Raw genomic sequence first — 17576 nt, 5'->3', positions numbered from 1 at the left:
GATGCAGATTTAAAAATAACTGACACATTAAATCGAAACTTGAATGTATTCTTTTTAAAAATTACCAAAATTACATTTTTATTGTTAACAGAAAATTAAACACTACAGGGTTGTCTGTTTCTGCTTCCCCAGCCATCCGTGTGACACAGTGTCAGTGGTTTGATGTTTAACCTTTTAAATATTTACATGTATTTTTTACATCTATTTCAAAAAGGAACTCAAATAAAATTGTACTTTATATAGTGTCTTAACTAGATCTATATTTAGAAACATGGCTTAAAGCTTATCCTAAGGTGATAGAATTAAAAATGCAGTGTTTTTTCAGAAGTGTATTTCTACCTTGAAACGTCAATCCCTTCGTTCTGAGGGATATATTTATCCCTCAGGAAATATATATATTTTCAATATATAGCCATATGCACCTGCATATTTCGATGAATTACTTGTAATATGTTGAGATGGGCAATGTGTGTGCCTTTCTGATTCATGTTTCACAGTTGTTGAAAAGTAGATAATGTTTTTAAGGGAAGAATGCAGATACCCCCTCCCTGTTTTTTTTTTTTTTAAACAGTGTTGTGTTGTAAATTTTCCAGACTTCAAAAATTTTAACCTTAGTTTTTTCTACAAGTTACGCATGAAAGCATTCTCATTGAAAACCCAAACAGTAACAATAAAATTATATATTCACTTGGCTTTGAGTCACTTACTCCAGGCTTCAAAGAGGGTATCTAAGGAGAGCAAGGCGAGTGGACCATGAGAAGATGAATAGATGGACATCCTCTTTTTTACATGCCCCTTTTGGCACACGTGGCAGTATTTTTCTGTGATAGATGTTTACAGGTCAAAGAGTATGTGTATTTTAAATAAATAAATATTGTGAGCTTGCCCAACTTCAGCTGTTTCATAGTGTTAGCTGATTAGTGTTAGTACATCTAAACATGTAAGTACGTCTGCATATGAATAAAAGAGGTTTTTTTGTTTGTTTGTTAAGGATGAGAGTTAAGTATATTGTTTTGCTTCCTTGGCAGTTGTTCTGTTGAAACGCAAGTTTGGAATGGGAGCAGTTAATCCCTTTTAGAATACACAGTGTGCTACCTCTTGGATCATACAACATCTGTGTCTTTTGTTTGAGAGGCAGCTTCTTTTTTGTACCTACCTGTGCATGCTTAGTGACTAAATAGCATGACATCATTGGAGGAATGGTTTTAGAGTGTGGTATGCATAATGGATGGTAATGATTAGTTCTTCATTCTTGTACATGTGTGTGTGTTTCCTACTTTAGCCTTTCCTCAATATTAAGGGAGTGTGACTGCTGTGAGGTAGGTTACCATACATACAGCTGTCTCTTCTTTCTTAATCTACTATATGAAAACGTATAATGGTCTACACAGCCTGTTTCCCAGTCCTTTAGATATAAAGCCTTAGCAAGTCATTTAACTTCTGAGTTTCCTGTATTAAATTGAATCCCAGTCCTTTAGAGTCATACAAGTACCTCTTGATATCCAGATCTATTTGATTCTACAGTTTGGATATCTAGCCTTCCTTCAGAAAGTAAGTTTGGATATTGAGATCTGCATTTTCTTAATATACTGTGTCTGTTTCTGAGTTTCGGGTAGCAAATAGTGAGGGTTTGGATAGTAGGGAATATATTTGAAAATTTAATCAAATTGATTCAGTTCCTGAGTTTTAAGATATAAGAATTAAGACACTGAGAGTTTGGATAGCAAGGAATAATTGTATATGAATTTATTTTGTATGCACTGAAAAAAAAACCCTATACCCAAAAAGTAAGATATTTTAAGGTCAAGAGTTAGAGGAGACCTTAAAAGATCATTTTACCCAAACTCCTGTTTGATCCTTTCTAAAACAAACTGGCCCTCCAATTGATGCTTGGACATGGAAAGTGGTGAGAAGCTGACTGCGTTATATGTCCTTCTGGTTTATTGTTTTAAGTGGAGAGGAAGTGCTAGGCAGTGAGCAACCACAGAGACCATGGGGAAAAATGACTGTCATCTGATGGATAAAATAACTTCCTTCTAGAAAACTGATAGTGGAGTACTATAAAGTTATCAATTAAAGCATAAAGACCATGAAAGAGAACAAATTAGATTAGTTCTTTTCTTTCTTGAAAGCTGTTGGGGTTTTTTTCGTCTTCTCCTTTGGGAGGTTTGTAGTACTTTGCTTCTTTCTGAGCAGGAATATCATCCATTTCCAGTTGCCCATCTTTTGCCTGCCCTGAATGGCTGGTTAGGTCATCTACCTCTTCATCAATCCCTCGCTCCTTTCTGCTCATTTCTGTGTTTTTTTAGCCTCTTCCTGGGCCATCCTTTTCCTTCCGTTCATCTCTTGCTTTGATCCTTTGACAGAGGCATTGTGGGACAGGATTTCTCCAGTATGAGTGCCTTTCCAAATGAGGTTCCATATTCTGGGTTCCTCTGTACTACACACATGCACACTCCACAAACTGATCCATGTCACCCTTGAAGTTCAGATAGGCCTTTGTCACATCAGTCTGCTCTTCCTCAGAACCTTTGTCTATCTTTTCAGAACCTTGAGTGTCCTCCTCCAGTGTGTGTCCCAGTCCCAGGTATGGTTGAGTACAGCGGAGTCCTTATCCACTGTCCCCTGCTCGTTGCACTCTGCTCTCTCGTCTTTGTCACTTAAGACGGAACAGACTTCCCTGAGGAACTGGAAGTGGCAGGTGCTGTCCTCCTCATCACTCTTGCCCACTGAGTCTGGGTGCACCTGTAGGGCCACCTCACGGTGGCTCTGCTGGCCATGCCCGTCAGCAGTGAAGGTCTGTGAGGCTGCAGAGCCCTGCTGGGCATGAGGCCAGTGTGAGCCACAGCTCACATTAAGACCTCTGAAGGGAAGGGGCTTCGTCCATCTGTCTCAGTCAGTGACGCAGAATCTTGTACATACTAAGTTCATAATAAGTAGTTAATGAGGATTATATAATGTTCTTTTGAAAGTTAAGAAGGGAAATTTAAGCTAAAATTTTCTTTTAAAAATAGTCTGTGTAGTGTTTTACAGTAAATATGGTTAGTCTTTTTGTTGAGCTGAAGAATGGAACAAAATTGTAAAGGTTGACTTCCACAACTCAAAGCTGGACTCTCCTTAGAGGTTACATTTTGGCATGGCTTTTCCTTTGTAGAGAAATAAAAAGTTCATATAACTTTGATTGTTTCTTGGTAACTTATGAGTGAAAGTGATACTACATGTTAAGTCTATGGACTTATTTTTGATCATTATATGTTTAACCATAATCCAATCCAATATCCAATGTAGCTGAGCTAATAAGCGGGGTTTTTTTTTTTTTTTTGGTTAAGAGTACCTAGGAGCAAAAAAAAAAAAGAAGAAGAAGGAAAGAAAAAAAGTATTCTATATTGCTATCTAAGGGTTTCCCTCATCCCCGATTTTCTTTAATTTCTGATCTGGAGGGTTGTTCCATTGAAGTGAGTATGTGTACCAGTTACCAGTAACTTCCATAGAAGACCAGTGAAAAATCTTTGTCATTTCAGTTCTTTCCATGAGATTTTTGAATGGTCTTCTGTGGATTAAAAAAAAAAAAGCCTATAAACATACTTTTGAAAGAATACAGTTAGCTGTATTACGAATTCAGTTCTTTGAGAGGAAGGCAATCTGTTACATATTTTTGGCTGTCTCAAATAACACACCCTAGTAAGTAGGTCCTCAGTATATATTGATTTCATGAGTGAATGGGAATAATTTCTTTTTAGGGTCCCGATGAAGAAGCTGTTGTAGATCTTGGCAAAACCAGCTCAACTGTGAACACCAAGTTTGAAAAAGAAGAACTAGAAAGTAAGTTTGTTTAAAATAACTTGATTAGCAGGATAAATTACTAATGAATGTTTGTTAGTGTCCTTTACCTATTATTTGTTGAAATATTTGTTGTTGTCATTGTAGAGCATACATTTAGAAGAGTGTTCAGCACTTTTCTAAATATAGTTTAAAGAAGAATAATACAGCAAAACCCCATTTAACCACTACCCATATCTGCAAATAGAACGTTCCCTGAAATATAAATATCAGAATGCTTTTCAAACTTTACTGATGGTTACCATTACTTATCTTGGAAATTGAAATGCCACAATTATAAAATGAGTTAATACTTTAATTGTTTTTCTAACAGCCTGAGTAATTTGAATTATGAGCAAACTATAGCGTGCCAGACTAATAAGCCACAGTTATGACTGGTTGTCATCTAAATGTTCATTTTATATGTCTGTTAATCAGCCTTTTAAAGTACTTATAAAAACCTCAGCATAGAATTGTGTAGCAAATGAGTTATTTGCCAATCTGTTTTTCCTGAGCCGGAAGAAGTCCTGACAAATGGTTTTTTTGTTTCTTTCTTTTTTTTGAAATAATTTTAGATTTACAGAAGAGTTGCAAGGTAGTACAGAGTGTCCCCTGTATACGTTTCACCCAGCTTTTTCTAATGTTAACATTTTATTTAGGTGTAAGTTTATGAAAATGAAGAAATTAACATTGATACAATACTACTAACTAAACTACAGATTTTATTCAGATTTTACTAGTTTTTCCACTGATGTTCTTTTTCTGTCCCAGGATCCCGTTGAACAGCTCAGGTTGTGATAGGACACTTAGTTGTCAGGTCTCCTTAGTCTCCTGTAATCTATGACAATTTCTAGATCTTTCCCCCTTTTTCATGACCTTGACATTTGGAAGAGTAGTGGTTAGATACTAATAGAATGTCCCAAAATGTGGGTTTGTCTAATGTCACATTGTGACATTATAATCTCATAGCCCAGATCATGGGTATGTGAGGAGCATACCACATGTGATGTGCCCCTCTCACCTGTGGACAGGTGTTATTGACATAACTTAGCCTGTTATCGACATAACTTACCCTGTTATGTTAACCCTGAACACTTGCTTAAGGTGGTGTTCGTGGCAGATGTTTTGATAGACTTATTTTGAGGTCTTTTTGAGACCTATATTTTTGAGTTAAAGTCTTCTGTGACAGCTGAATGGGGCCATTGCTTTACAAAAAGAGGTGGAAAGAGACACAAATAAGTGTTCTCCACATTTGCTTCCTGAAATGGAAAAAAAACCTTCTTTTAAAGTAACCTGTGTATCTAGTGTATTTATCAGTCGATGGTATTAGCCCTTGGTGTAATTAGCCCTTGGTATAACAGAGCCCTTGGTGCTCTGTAAAATAAGAGAAGTAACAGGAGACTAGCATTGTTAATTACATGAACTTATACATAATTCTTTTTTTTTTTTTTTTTTTTTTGGCGGTACGCGGGCCTTTCACTCTTGTGGCCTCTCCCGTTGCGGAGCACGCACAGGCTCAGCAGCCATGGCTCATGGGCCCAGCCGCCCCGCGGAATGTGGGTCTTCCTGGACCGGGGCATGAACCCGTGTCCCCTGCATCGGTAGGTGGACTCTCAACCACTGCGCCACCAGGGAAGCCCCATAGTTCTTTTTTATCATAGTAAATTTTGGTATACTTTTTGTATGTTACTTTTTTTCCTTTTTGGAAAACTGATACTAGCAATACTCAGAGATACTGCAGGTTTGGTTCCAGACCACTGCAGTAAAGTGAATATTGCAGTAAAGTGAGTCACATGAATTTTTTTGGTTTCCTAGTGCGTATAAAGGTTATGTTCATGCTATATTGTAGTCTGTTTAAAGTGTGAATAGCATTATGTCTAAAAAACAATGTACATGCCTTAACTAAAACATACTTTATTGCTAAAAAATGGTAACCATCATCTGAGCCTTTAGCAAGTCATAATCTTTTTGCTGGTGGAGGGTCTTGCCTTGATGTTGGTGGCTGCTGACTGATGAGGGTGATAGTGGCTGAAGGTTGGGGTTGATTTCTTAAAATAAGACAACAATAAAGTTTGCCACTTTGATTGACTCCTCTTTTCATGAATGATTTCTCTGTAGCCTGCAAGGCTGTGTGATAGCATTTGACCCACAGTAGAATGTCTTTCAAAATTAGAGTCCTCTCAAACCCTGCCTTTGCCTCTGCTTTATCAACTAAATTTATGCAATATTCTAATCCTTTGTTGTCATTTCAACAATCTTCACAGCAGCTTCACCAGGAGTAGATTTCATCCAAAGAAACCACTTTCTTTGCTCATCAGTAGGAAGCAAGTTTTATCATGAGCTGGCAGCAATTCAGTCCCATCTTTAGGCTCCACTTCTAATTCTAGCTCTTTTGCTGTTTCCATCACATCTGCAGTGACTTTCTCCACTGAAGTCTTGAACCCCTCAAAGTCATCCACAAGGGCTGGAATCAACTTCTTCCAAATGCCTGTTAATGTTGATATTTTGACCTCTTGCCATGAATCATGAATGCTGTCCATGGCATCTGGGAGGGAATGGTGAATCCTTTCCAGAAGGTTTTCAATTAACTTTGCCCAGATCTATCAGAGGAGTCACTATCTATGGCAGCTATAGCCTTCAAGACCTGAAAGTTGAAATGGCTCATTGATCCATGAGCTGCAGAATGGATGTTGTGTTACCAGGCATGAAAACATCATTAATCTCTTTGTACATCTCCATCAGAGCTCTTGGGTAACTAGGTACCTTGTCAATGAGCAGTAACACTTTGAAAGGAATCTTTTTTCTGAGCAGTAGGTCTCAACAGTGGGCTTAAAATATTGAGTAAACTCTGTTGTCAACAGATGCGCTGTCATCCAGGTTTTGTATAACCTGTAATGGAAAAGAATCTGAAGCTATACACGTGAAACTAACACAATATTGTAAATCAACTAAAGTTAAATAAAAAAGAAAGAACGAAGGAAGGAAGGAAGGAAAAAAGTATATATAGAGCACAGGCAGAATAGACTCAGCATGACTCTTACGGGCCCTAGGATTTTCAGAAGGAAGGAAGGAAAGAAGGAAGGAAGGGAGGGAGGGAGGGAGGAAGGACGGAAAGGAAGGAAGGAAGGAAAAAAAATACATATATAGAGCACAGGCAGAATAGACTGAGCATGACTCTTAAGGGCCCTAGGATTTTCAGAATGGTAAATGAACATTGGCTTCAACTTCACGTCACCAGCTGCATTAGCATGCATGTCCTTTGAAGCTAGGCGTTTGTCTTCTCCTCTAGCTATGAAAGCCCTAGATGGCATCTTCTTCCAATAGAAGGCTGTTTTGTCTACGTTTTATCCAGACCAGTAAAACTTTCTCCTTATCAGCAGTAAGGCTGTTTCACTTTCTTATCATTTGTGTGTTCACTAGAGTAGCACTTTTAATTTCCTTCAAGAACTTTTCCTTTGCTTTCACTTCTTGGCTGTTTGGCACAAGGGGCCTGGCTTTATGCCAGTTTCAGCATGCCTTCCTCACTAGGCTTAATCATTTCTAGCTTCTGATTTAAGGTGAGAGATGTGCGACTCTTTCACTTGAACGGTTAGAGGCCGTTGTAAGGTTTTTAATTGGACTAATTTCAGCATTGCTGTGTCTTAGGGAATAGGGAGGCCCAAGGAGAAGGAGAGAGATGGGTGAACGGATGGTCAGGGGAGCAGTCAGAACACATACAACATGTATCGATTAAGTTCACCATCTTACATGGGCATGGTTTGTGGTGCCTCCAAACAATCACCATAGTAAATCAAAGATCAATGATCATGGACCACCATAACAAATATAATAATAATGAAAAAGTTGGAACCATTGCAAGAATTACTGTCAAAACACGACACAGAGACAGGAGGTGAGCAAATGCTGTTGGAAAAATAGTGCTGATACATTGGTTCAATGCAAGGTTGCCACAAACCTTCTATTTGAAAAAAACACAGTATCTGTGATGTGCAATAAAATGAGGTCTGCCAGTAATGTTTCCGAACATTTTACCAGGTCATCGAGCTGTGTATATAGGTGTCCACGTCCCATTTAGTAAAGAGAGTCGCCGGCGTCACAGGCATCGTGGACACAAACATCACCACCGGAGAAGAAAAGACAAAGACTCAGACAGAGAAGATGGACGGGAATCTCCTTCTTACGGTAAGAGAATGGAAAGTTCTCCATTAACAGTTTAAGGTTCTTTCCTGGAAAGTTTTTTTTTTTAATTAAATATTTCCTTTTTAAAATTGTATTTCTGCTATAACTCAGACACAGTATATGCATTGAGGAATACTAATTGAAGTGAGAATATTTTTTCTACAAGAAAAATGCTTAGTTTATAGGTTAAGATCTACTTAGGATGAGTGAAAAAAGTAAGGGGCTTTGGTTTCTTTATTGTATTCCAGCCTTGGAATTGTAAATGTTGAGTATTGGCACTTAAAATGCAATTTAGGAGGGTTTTTATTTCCTTTTCTCTATTATATATTTCACAATTAACATATGCAATGAACAAATATCTGGAATCCTTAGGCTCCTGGAAGAGATTGAAAAATTTTTTTTTCATTCTTAAATACATTTTTTGCCAGAAGATTTTTATCCATAAAGCTGGATTACTTGGTTATCTGTGCAGAAAAGAGTGCTTTGATTTAATAGTATTGTCTTCAGAAGGACAGAATTTTTGTTTGAAAGCAGAGCAATAAAGAAGTGCCAGTAGACAGAGGAAATGATGGGAATCTCAGAAGGCAAAAAAGGCATATGGTAGAGGAAAATGAATTATTATCTGATAATAAAGATTAGTAGTTATTTAAGTGCTCCTGAAAGCTGGAAAGGCGAGAGCCCAAAAAAATAGCTGTGTGGCTTGAGCAGGACATTGCACTCAGTTGACATGTAGGGTGTCACTGGTTTTTTAGGACATCGTGGCCCATATGGCCATCTATGCCATAGGTCCTAGTGTGTGCATTTTCGAGGAGCCATGTGAGCTGCACCCCCTCAGGCACTTGTGTGCTGTGCTGAAGGAAAGTTCTTTTGACGAGGTAAAGAGGGAAAGAATTACTGTGTATACTACAGCTTATGTCATGATCATAAGAAAGAAGATACTGATTGCCTAGTAAAATATTAAGTGCCAATTCTTTGCTAAGTATTCCACCAAGCCCTTGACAACGTGCTTTGACTTAACCTTCTCAGCAGTTTTAAAAAATTAAAGATAGGTATTATTGTTTTCATTATATAGATGGAGAAACTTCAACTTAGGCTAAATGATGGGAATCTCTTAGCCAGTACTAAGAGATACTGATGGCCCAATAAACTATTAAGTGGTCATATAGCTAACAAAAATATGTCGCTGGTGAAGGAAAAATCAGTAATTTTAGAAAGCATTATTAGTGGACCTTGATGACATTGGTAGTTGAGAAGTATTTTGCTGTTATTTTGTGAGTGGATCAGTATGCTTCTCTATTTCATTCTGAATAAAAAGGCACACCATATTTTTTATAGGAATGTGGCTTACTAGACTGTGAGTATGTTTATATGTTCACCTGGCTAGGTGGTTTAATGTTCAAGCTGAGGTCTGAAATATGAAGTCTAAATATAGTGGTTTGAAAATAAATTTGGTGGAGAAAATATTTGTAACTTTTTCATAGAGTAATTATGCCTAGAAAAGTTTTATGCCACAGAATTGGGTTTATTTTGGTTTTAACTCCAATCTGTATCCTAGAAATTGCTATGAAGTCCCTTCTTTCTAACCCCCACTCTCCAAAAAGAGATTACACAGGTGTTTTGCTTCTGGACATGATGGAATAACAGGAATTGAATTTGCCCTCCAATTTTAAACACTTAGAAAACTGCACAAGATATATGAAACAGTAATTTTCAGACAATGGACAACAGAGAGCATAGGATGCTGAGCTCTGAGAGAGGGGAAGCAAGTGAGATGACCCCTGTGGTCCTGAGTTCATCCCTGTGAGACAGTTTCCAGGCCACAGCATGAGGAACCCAGACAGAGAGTAGCAGGCTCTCAGAGTTGAGGAGACAGTGTAGAATTTGGGGAGGCCTAGTAGGTTAGGATTTAAGATGTAGAGTGCCAGAGAGTAGAGAGCTACACACAGAGAGTGTTCTAAAGGTCTGAAGAAGGGTCCTTTTAAATCTTTGGCTGGGTACTAGTCTGGGTATGTGTGACAGGAAACTACCTGAGGCTTGATAAATAGCCACCAGAAAGCAGTATGGTAAACAATTCCTGGATTTCACACAAAGACTGAGAATAGGATGTGTTCCCACCAGTCAGAGTGGAAAGACCTTGTGACATATAGGGCATTAGATAGAGGTCTCAGAAGGGTATTGCCTTAGTAGTAGGTCTAAATTAGTTTTACACTAAAGGCTGCACTGGATCTGCTAGAAAAAAAAAAAAAATTGAAAGCAGGTCTTGAAAGAATTAAACTGACTTCAGGTATCTGCATGCTGGAAGAAAGTCTGGTACTACTAAAAGAAATACAGTAAAACCTAGCACCTAACCATGAGAAATGCACAATATCTGACATCCACAAATTATTTGGAATATAATGAAGTAGGAAAATAGGCATAACCAAGAGAAAAATAAATCAATAGAAACAGATCCAGAGGGAGGAGCTTCAAGATGGCGGAAGAGTAAGACGTGGAGATCACCTTCCTACCCACAAATACATCAGAAATACATCTACATGTGGAACAACTCCTACAGAACACCTACTGAACGCTGGCAGAAGACCTCAGACCTCCCAAAAGGCAAGAAACTCCTCACATACCTGAGTAGGGCAAAAGAAAAAAACAGAGACAAAAGAATAGGGACGGGACCTGCACCTCAGGGAGGGAGCTGTGAAGGAAGAAGTTTCCACACACTAGGAAGCCCCTTCACTGGCAGAGATGGGGGTGGCGTGGGGGGGGCAGGAGCTTTGGAGCCACGGAGGAGAGCACAGCAACAGGGGTGCAGAGGGCAAAGTGGAGAGATTCCCGCACGGAGGATCGGTGCCTGAGAGGCTTGTCTGCTTACCCACTGGGACGGGCGGGGGCTGGGAGCTGAGGCTCGGGCTACGGAGGTCAGATCCCAGGGAGAGGACTGGAGTTGCCTACGTGAACACAGCCTGAAGGGGGCTAGTGTGCCACAGCTAGCCAGGAGGGAGTCCAGGAAAAAGTCTGGAGCTGCTGAAGAGGCAAGAGACTTCTTCTTGCCTCTTTGTTTCCTCGTGCGCGAGGAGAGGGAATTAAGAGTGCTGCTTCAAGGAGCTCCAGAGACGGGCGCAAGCTGTGGCTATCAGCGCAGACCCCAGAGACAGGCATGAGACGCTAAGGCTGCTACTGCAGCCACAAAGAAACCTGTGTGCAAGCACGGGTCACTATCCACATCTCCCCTCCTGGGAGCCTGTGCAGCCTGCCACTGCCAGGGTCCCATGATCAAGGGACAACTTCCCCGGGAGAAAACACGGCATGCCTCAGGCTGCTGCAATGTTATGCTGGTGTCTGCCGCCGCAGGCTGGCCCCACACTCTGTACCCCTCCCTCCCCCAGGCCTAAGTCAACCAGAGCCCCCAAATCAGCTGCTCCTTTAACCCCGTCCTGTCTGAGCAAACAAAAGACGCTCTCAGGCGACCTACATGCAGAGGTGGGTCCAAATCCAAAGCTGAACCCCAGGAGCTGTGTGAACAAAGAAGAGAAAGGGAAATTTCTCCCAGCAGCCTCAGGAGCAGCGGATTAAATCTCCACAATAAACTTGATGTACCCTGCATCTGTGGAATACCTGAATAGACAACGAATCATCCCAAATTGAGGAGGTGGACTTTGGGAGCAACTATATATATATATTTTTTCCCTTTTTCTCTTTTTGTGAGTGTGTATGTGTATGCTTGTGTGTGTGATTTTGTCTGTATAGCTTTGCTTTTACCATTTGTCCTAGGGATCTGTCAGTCCATTTTATTTGTTTGTTTAGGTTTTTGGTATAGTTTTTAGCACTTGTTATCATTGGTGGATTTGTTTTTTGGTTTGGTTGCTCTCTTCTTTCTTTTTTTCTTAAAAAAATTTTTTTTTAATCTTTTTTATTTTAATAACTTTATTTTCTTTTACATTATTTTATTTTATCTTCGTCTTTCTTTCTTTTTTTTCCCTCCCTTTTATTCTGAGCCATAAGGATGACAGGCTCTTGGTGGTCCAGCCAGGTGTCAGGGCTGTGCCTCTGAGGTGGGAGAGCCAAGTTCAGGACACTGGTCAACAAGAGACCTCCCAGCTCCACGTAATATCAAAGGGCGAAAGTCTCCCAGAGATCTCCATCTCAACGCCAAGACCCAGCTCCACTCAACAACCAGAAAGCTACAGGACTGGACACCCTATGCCAAACAACTAGCAAAACAGGAACACAACCCCATCCATTAACAGAGAGGCTTCCTAAAATCATAATAAGGCCACAAACACCTGAAAATGCACCACCAGACATGGACCTGCCCACCAAAAAGACAAGATCCAGCCTCATCCACCAGAATACAGGCACTAGTCCCCTCCACCAGGAAGCCTACACAACCCACTGAACCAACCTTAGCCACTGGGAACAGACACCAAAAATAATGGGAACTACGAACGTGCAGCCTGCGAAAAGGAGACCCCAAACACAGTAAGTTAAGCAAAATGAGAAGACAGAGAAACACACAGCAGATGAAGGATCAAGATAAAAACCCACCAGACCTAACAAATGAAGAGGAAATAGGCAGTATACCTGAAAAAGATTTCAGAAAAATGACAGTAAAGATGATCCAAAATCTTGGAAATAGAATGGAGAAAATACAAGAAAAGTTCAACAAGGTCCTAGAAGAACTAAAGAGCAAACAAACAGTGATGAACAACACAATAAATGAAATTAAAAATTCTCTAGAAGGGATCAATAGCAGAATAACTGAGTCAGAAGAACAGATAAGTGACCTGGAAGATAAAATAATGGAAATAACTACTGCAGAGCAGAATAAAGAATAAAGAATGAAAAGAATGAAGGACCGTCTCAGACACCTCTGAGACAACATTAAGCGTGCCAACATTCAAATTATAGGGGTCCCAGAAGGAGAAGAGAAAAAGAAAGGGACTGAGAAAATATTTGAAGAGATTATAGTTGAAAGGTTCCCTAAAATGGGAAATGAAATAGTTAATCAAGTCCAGGAAGCACAGAGAGTCCCATACAGCATAAATCCAAGGAGAAATACACCAAGACACATATTAATCAAACTATCAAAAATTAAAGACAAAGAAAACATATTAAAAGCAGCAAGGGAAAAACAACAAATAACACACAAGGGAATCCCCATAAGGTTAATAGGTGATCTTTCAGCAGAAACTCTGCAAGCCAGAAGGGAGTGGCAGTATTTAAAGTGATGAAGGAGAAAAACCTACAACCAAGATTACTCTGCCCAGCAAGAATCTCATTCAGATTTGATGGAGAAATTAAAAGCTTTACAGACAAGCAAAAGCTGAGAGAGATCAGCACCACCAAACCAGCTTTACAACAAATGCTAAAGGAACTTCTCTAGGTAGGAAAACAAGAGAAGGAAAAGACCTACAGTAACAAACCCAAAACAATTAAAAAAAATAGTAATACGAACATACATATCAATAATTACCTTAAATGTAAATGGATTAAATGCTCCAACCAAAAGATATAGCCTGGCTGAATGGATACAAAAACAAGACCTGTATATATGCAGTCTACAAGGGACCCACTTCAGACCTAGGGACACATACAGACTGAAAGTGAGGGGATGGAAAAAGATATTCCATGCAAATGGAAATCAAAAGAAAGCTGGAGTAGCAATTCTCATATCAGACAAAATAGACTTTAACACAAACACTATTACAACAGACAAAGAAGGACACTACATAATGATCAGGGGATCAATCCAAGAAGATATAACAATTGTAAATATTTATACACCCAACATAGCATCTCAATACATAAGGCAAATACTAACAGACATAAAAGGGAAATTGACAGTAACACAATCATAGTAGGGGACTTAGCACCCCATTTTCACCAATGGACAGATCATCCAAAATGAGAATAAATAAGGAAGCACAAGCTTTAAATGATGCATTAAAGAAGATGGGCTTAAATGATAATTATAGGACATTCCATCCAGAAACAACAGAATACACATTCTTCTCAAGTGCTCATGGAACATTCTCCAGGATAGATCATATCTTCTTGGGTCACAAATGAAGACTGGGTAAATTTAAGAAAATTGAAATCATATCAAGTGTCTTTTCCAACCACAGTGCTGTGAGACTAGATATCAATTACAAGACAGAATCTGTAAAAAATACAAACACATGGAGGCTAAACAATACACTAATAACCAAGAGATCACTCTAGAAATCAAAGAGTAAATAAAAAAAATACCTAGAAACAAATGACAATGAAAACACCATGACCCAAGACCCAAAACCTATGGGATGCAGCAAAAGCAGTTTTAAGATGGAAGTTTATAGCAATACAGTCCTACCTTAAGAACAAGAAATATCTCAAATAATCAACCTAACCTTACACCTAAAGCAATTAGAGAAAGAAGAACAAAAAAACACCGAAGTTAGCAGAAAGAAAGACATCATAAAGATCACATCAGAAATAAATGAAAAAGAAATGAAGGAAACAATAGCAAAGATCAATAAAAATAAAAGCTGGTTCTTTGAGAAGATAAACAAAATTGATAAACTATTAGCCAGATGCATCAAAAAAAAAGAGAGAAGACTCAAATCAATAGAATTAGAAATGAGAAGAGAGAAGTAACAACTGACACTGCAGAAATACAAAGGATCATGAGAGATTACTAAAAGCAACTATATGCCAATAAAATGGACAACCTGGAAGAAATGGACAAATTCTTTTTTTTTTAATTAAAATTTTTTTTTTTATTTTTGGCTGTGTTGGGTCTTCATTTCTGTGCGAGGGCTTTCTCTAGTTGTGGCAAGTGGGGGCCACTCTTCATCACGATGCGTGGGCCTCTCACTATCACGGCCTCTCTTGTTGCAGAGCACAGGCTCTAGACGCGGAGGCTCAGTAGTTGTGGCTCACGGGCCTAGTTGCTCTGCGGTATGTGGGATCTCCCAGACCAGGGCTCGAACACGTGTCCCCTGCATTAGCAGGCATATTCTCAACCACTGCGCCACCAAGGAAGCCCTGGACAAATTCTTAGAAATGCACAACCTTCCGAGACTGAACCAGGAAGAAATAGAAAATATGAACAGACCAATCACAAGCACTGAAATGGAAACTGTGATTAAAAATCTTCCAACAAACAAAAGCCCAGGACCAGATGGCTTCACAGGCGAAATCTATCAAACATTTAGAGAAGAACTAAAACCTATCCTTCTCAAACTCTTCCAAAATATAGCAGAGGGAGGAACATTCCCAAACTCATACGAGGCCACCATCACCCTGATACCAAAACCAAACAACGATGTCCCAAAGAAAACTACATGCCAATATCACTGATGAACATAGATGCAAAACTCCTCAACAAAATACTAGCAAACATAATCCAACAGCACATTCAAAGGATCATACAGCCTGATCAAGTGAGGTTTATCTCAGGAATGCAAGAATTCTTCAATATACACAAATCAGTCAATGTGATACACCATATTAAGAAATTGAAGGAGAAAAACCATATGATCATCTCTAGATGCAGAGAAAGCTTTCGACAAAATTCAGCACCCATTTATGATAAAAACCCTGCAGAAAGTAGGCATAGAGGGAACTTTCCTCAACATAATAAAGGCCATATATGACAAACCCATAGTCAACATCGTCCTCAATGGTGAAAAACTGACACCATGTCCACTAAGAACAGGAACAAGACAAGGTTGCCCACTCTCACCACTCTTATTCAACATAGTTTTGGAAGTTTTAGCCACAGCAATCAGAGAAGAAAAAGAAATAAAAGGAATCCAAATCATAAAAGAAGAAGTAAAGTTGTCACTGTTTGCAGATGACATATTATACCTAGAGAATCCTAAAGATGCTACCAGAAAACTAGTAGATCTAATCAATGAATTTTGTAAATTAGAAGGATGCAAAATTAATGCACACAAATCTCTTGCATTCCTATACACTAATGATGAAAAATCTGAAATTGAAATCAAGAAAACACTCCCATTTACCATTGCAACAAAAAGAATAAAATATCTAGGAATAAACCTACCTAAAGAGACAATGACCTGTATGCAGAAAATTTAAGACACCGATGAAAGAAATTAAATATGATACAAATAGATAGAGAGATATACCATGCTCTTGGATTGGAAGAATCAACATTGTCAAAATGAGTATAGTACCCAAAGCAATCTACAGATTCAATGCAATCCCTATCAAACTGCCACTGGTATTTTTCACAGAACTAGCACAAAAAATTTCACAATTTGTATGGAAACGCAATATTGAGAATGAAAAACGGAGTTGGAGGAATCAGGCTCCCTGACTTCAGACTGTACTACAAAGCTACAGTAATCAAGACAGTATGGTACTGGCACAAAAATAGAAATATAGATCCATGGTACAGGATAGAAAGTCCAGAGATAAACCAATGCACATATGCTCACCTTATCTTTGATAAAGGAGGCCAGAATATACAATGGAGAAAGACAGCCTCTTCAATAAGTGGTGCTGGGAAAACTGGACAGCTACATGTAAAAGAATGAAATTAGAACACTCCCTAACACCATACACAAAGGTAAATTCAAAATGGTGTAAAGACCTAAATGTAATGCCAGACACTATAAAACTCTTAGAGGAAAACATAGGCAGAACACTCCATGACATAAATCACAGCAAGATCCTTTTTGACCCACCTCCTAGAGAAATGGAAATAAAAAGAAAAATAAACAAATGGGACCTAATGGAATATGAAAGCCTTTGCACAGCAAAGGAAACCATAAACAAGACTAAAAGACAATCCTCTGAATGGGAGAAAATATTTGCGAATGAAGCAACTTGCAAAGGATTAATCTTCAAAATTTACAAGCAGCTTATGCAACTCAATATCAAAAAAGCAAATAACCCAATCCAAAAATGGGCAGAAGACCTAAATAGACATTTCTCCAAAGAAGATATACAGATTGCCAACAAACATATGAAAGAATGCTCAACATCATTAATTATTAGAAAATGCAAATCAAAACTACAGTGGGATATCTCACACTGGTCAGAATGGCCATCATCAAGAAATCTACAGAGTGTTGGAGAGGGTGTGGAGAAAAGGGAACCCTCTTGCGCTGTTGGTGGGAATGTAAATTGATACAGCTACTATGGAAAACATTATGGAGGTTCCTTAAAATCTAAAAGTAGGGGGGGAATCAAGGTGGCAGAGTAGAAGGACGTACTCTCACTCCCTCTTGGGAGAACACCAGAATCACAACTGGCTGCTGGACAATCATTGACAGGAAGACACTGGAACTCACCAAAAAAGATATCCCACATCCAAAGACAAAGGAGAAGCCACAATGAGACGGTAGGACGGGTGCAATCACAGTAAAATCAAGTCCCATAACTGGTGGGTGGGTGACTCACAGAGTGGAGAACACTTATACCACAGAAGTCCACCCACTGGAGTGAAGGTTCTGAGCCTCATGTCAGGCTTCCCAACTTATGGGTCTGGCAACAGGAGGAGGAATTCCTAGAGAATCAGAATTTGAAGCCTAGTGGGAATTGACTGCAGGACTTTGACAGGACTGGGGGAAACA

The 17576-nt window shown here is 39.1% G+C and overlaps 1 protein-coding gene across 5 annotated transcripts in view; it reads left to right on the top strand.

Annotated features, from left to right (window-relative positions):
• The window catches only part of SLC4A7 (solute carrier family 4 member 7), a 124262-nt gene that overhangs the window by 38252 nt on the left and 68434 nt on the right, over positions 1-17576 (top strand). For all 5 annotated transcript variants that reach the window (XM_027088346.1, XM_027088345.1, XM_027088344.1 and 2 more), the window contains exons 2-3: positions 3741-3822; positions 7855-8001. In XM_027088346.1, the coding sequence (XP_026944147.1) occupies positions 3741-3822; positions 7855-8001 (229 nt within the window). The remainder of the gene's footprint in view (positions 1-3740; positions 3823-7854; positions 8002-17576) is intronic.

The sequence above is a fragment of the Aethalodelphis obliquidens genome, unplaced genomic scaffold (genome assembly GCF_003676395.1).
Source record: "Aethalodelphis obliquidens isolate GAN/ISIS:26980383/991018 unplaced genomic scaffold, ASM367639v1 scaffold62, whole genome shotgun sequence".
In the NCBI taxonomy this organism is placed as follows: Eukaryota; Metazoa; Chordata; class Mammalia; order Artiodactyla; family Delphinidae; genus Aethalodelphis; species Aethalodelphis obliquidens.
This window is presented reverse-complemented; position numbering and strand designations above follow the sequence as displayed.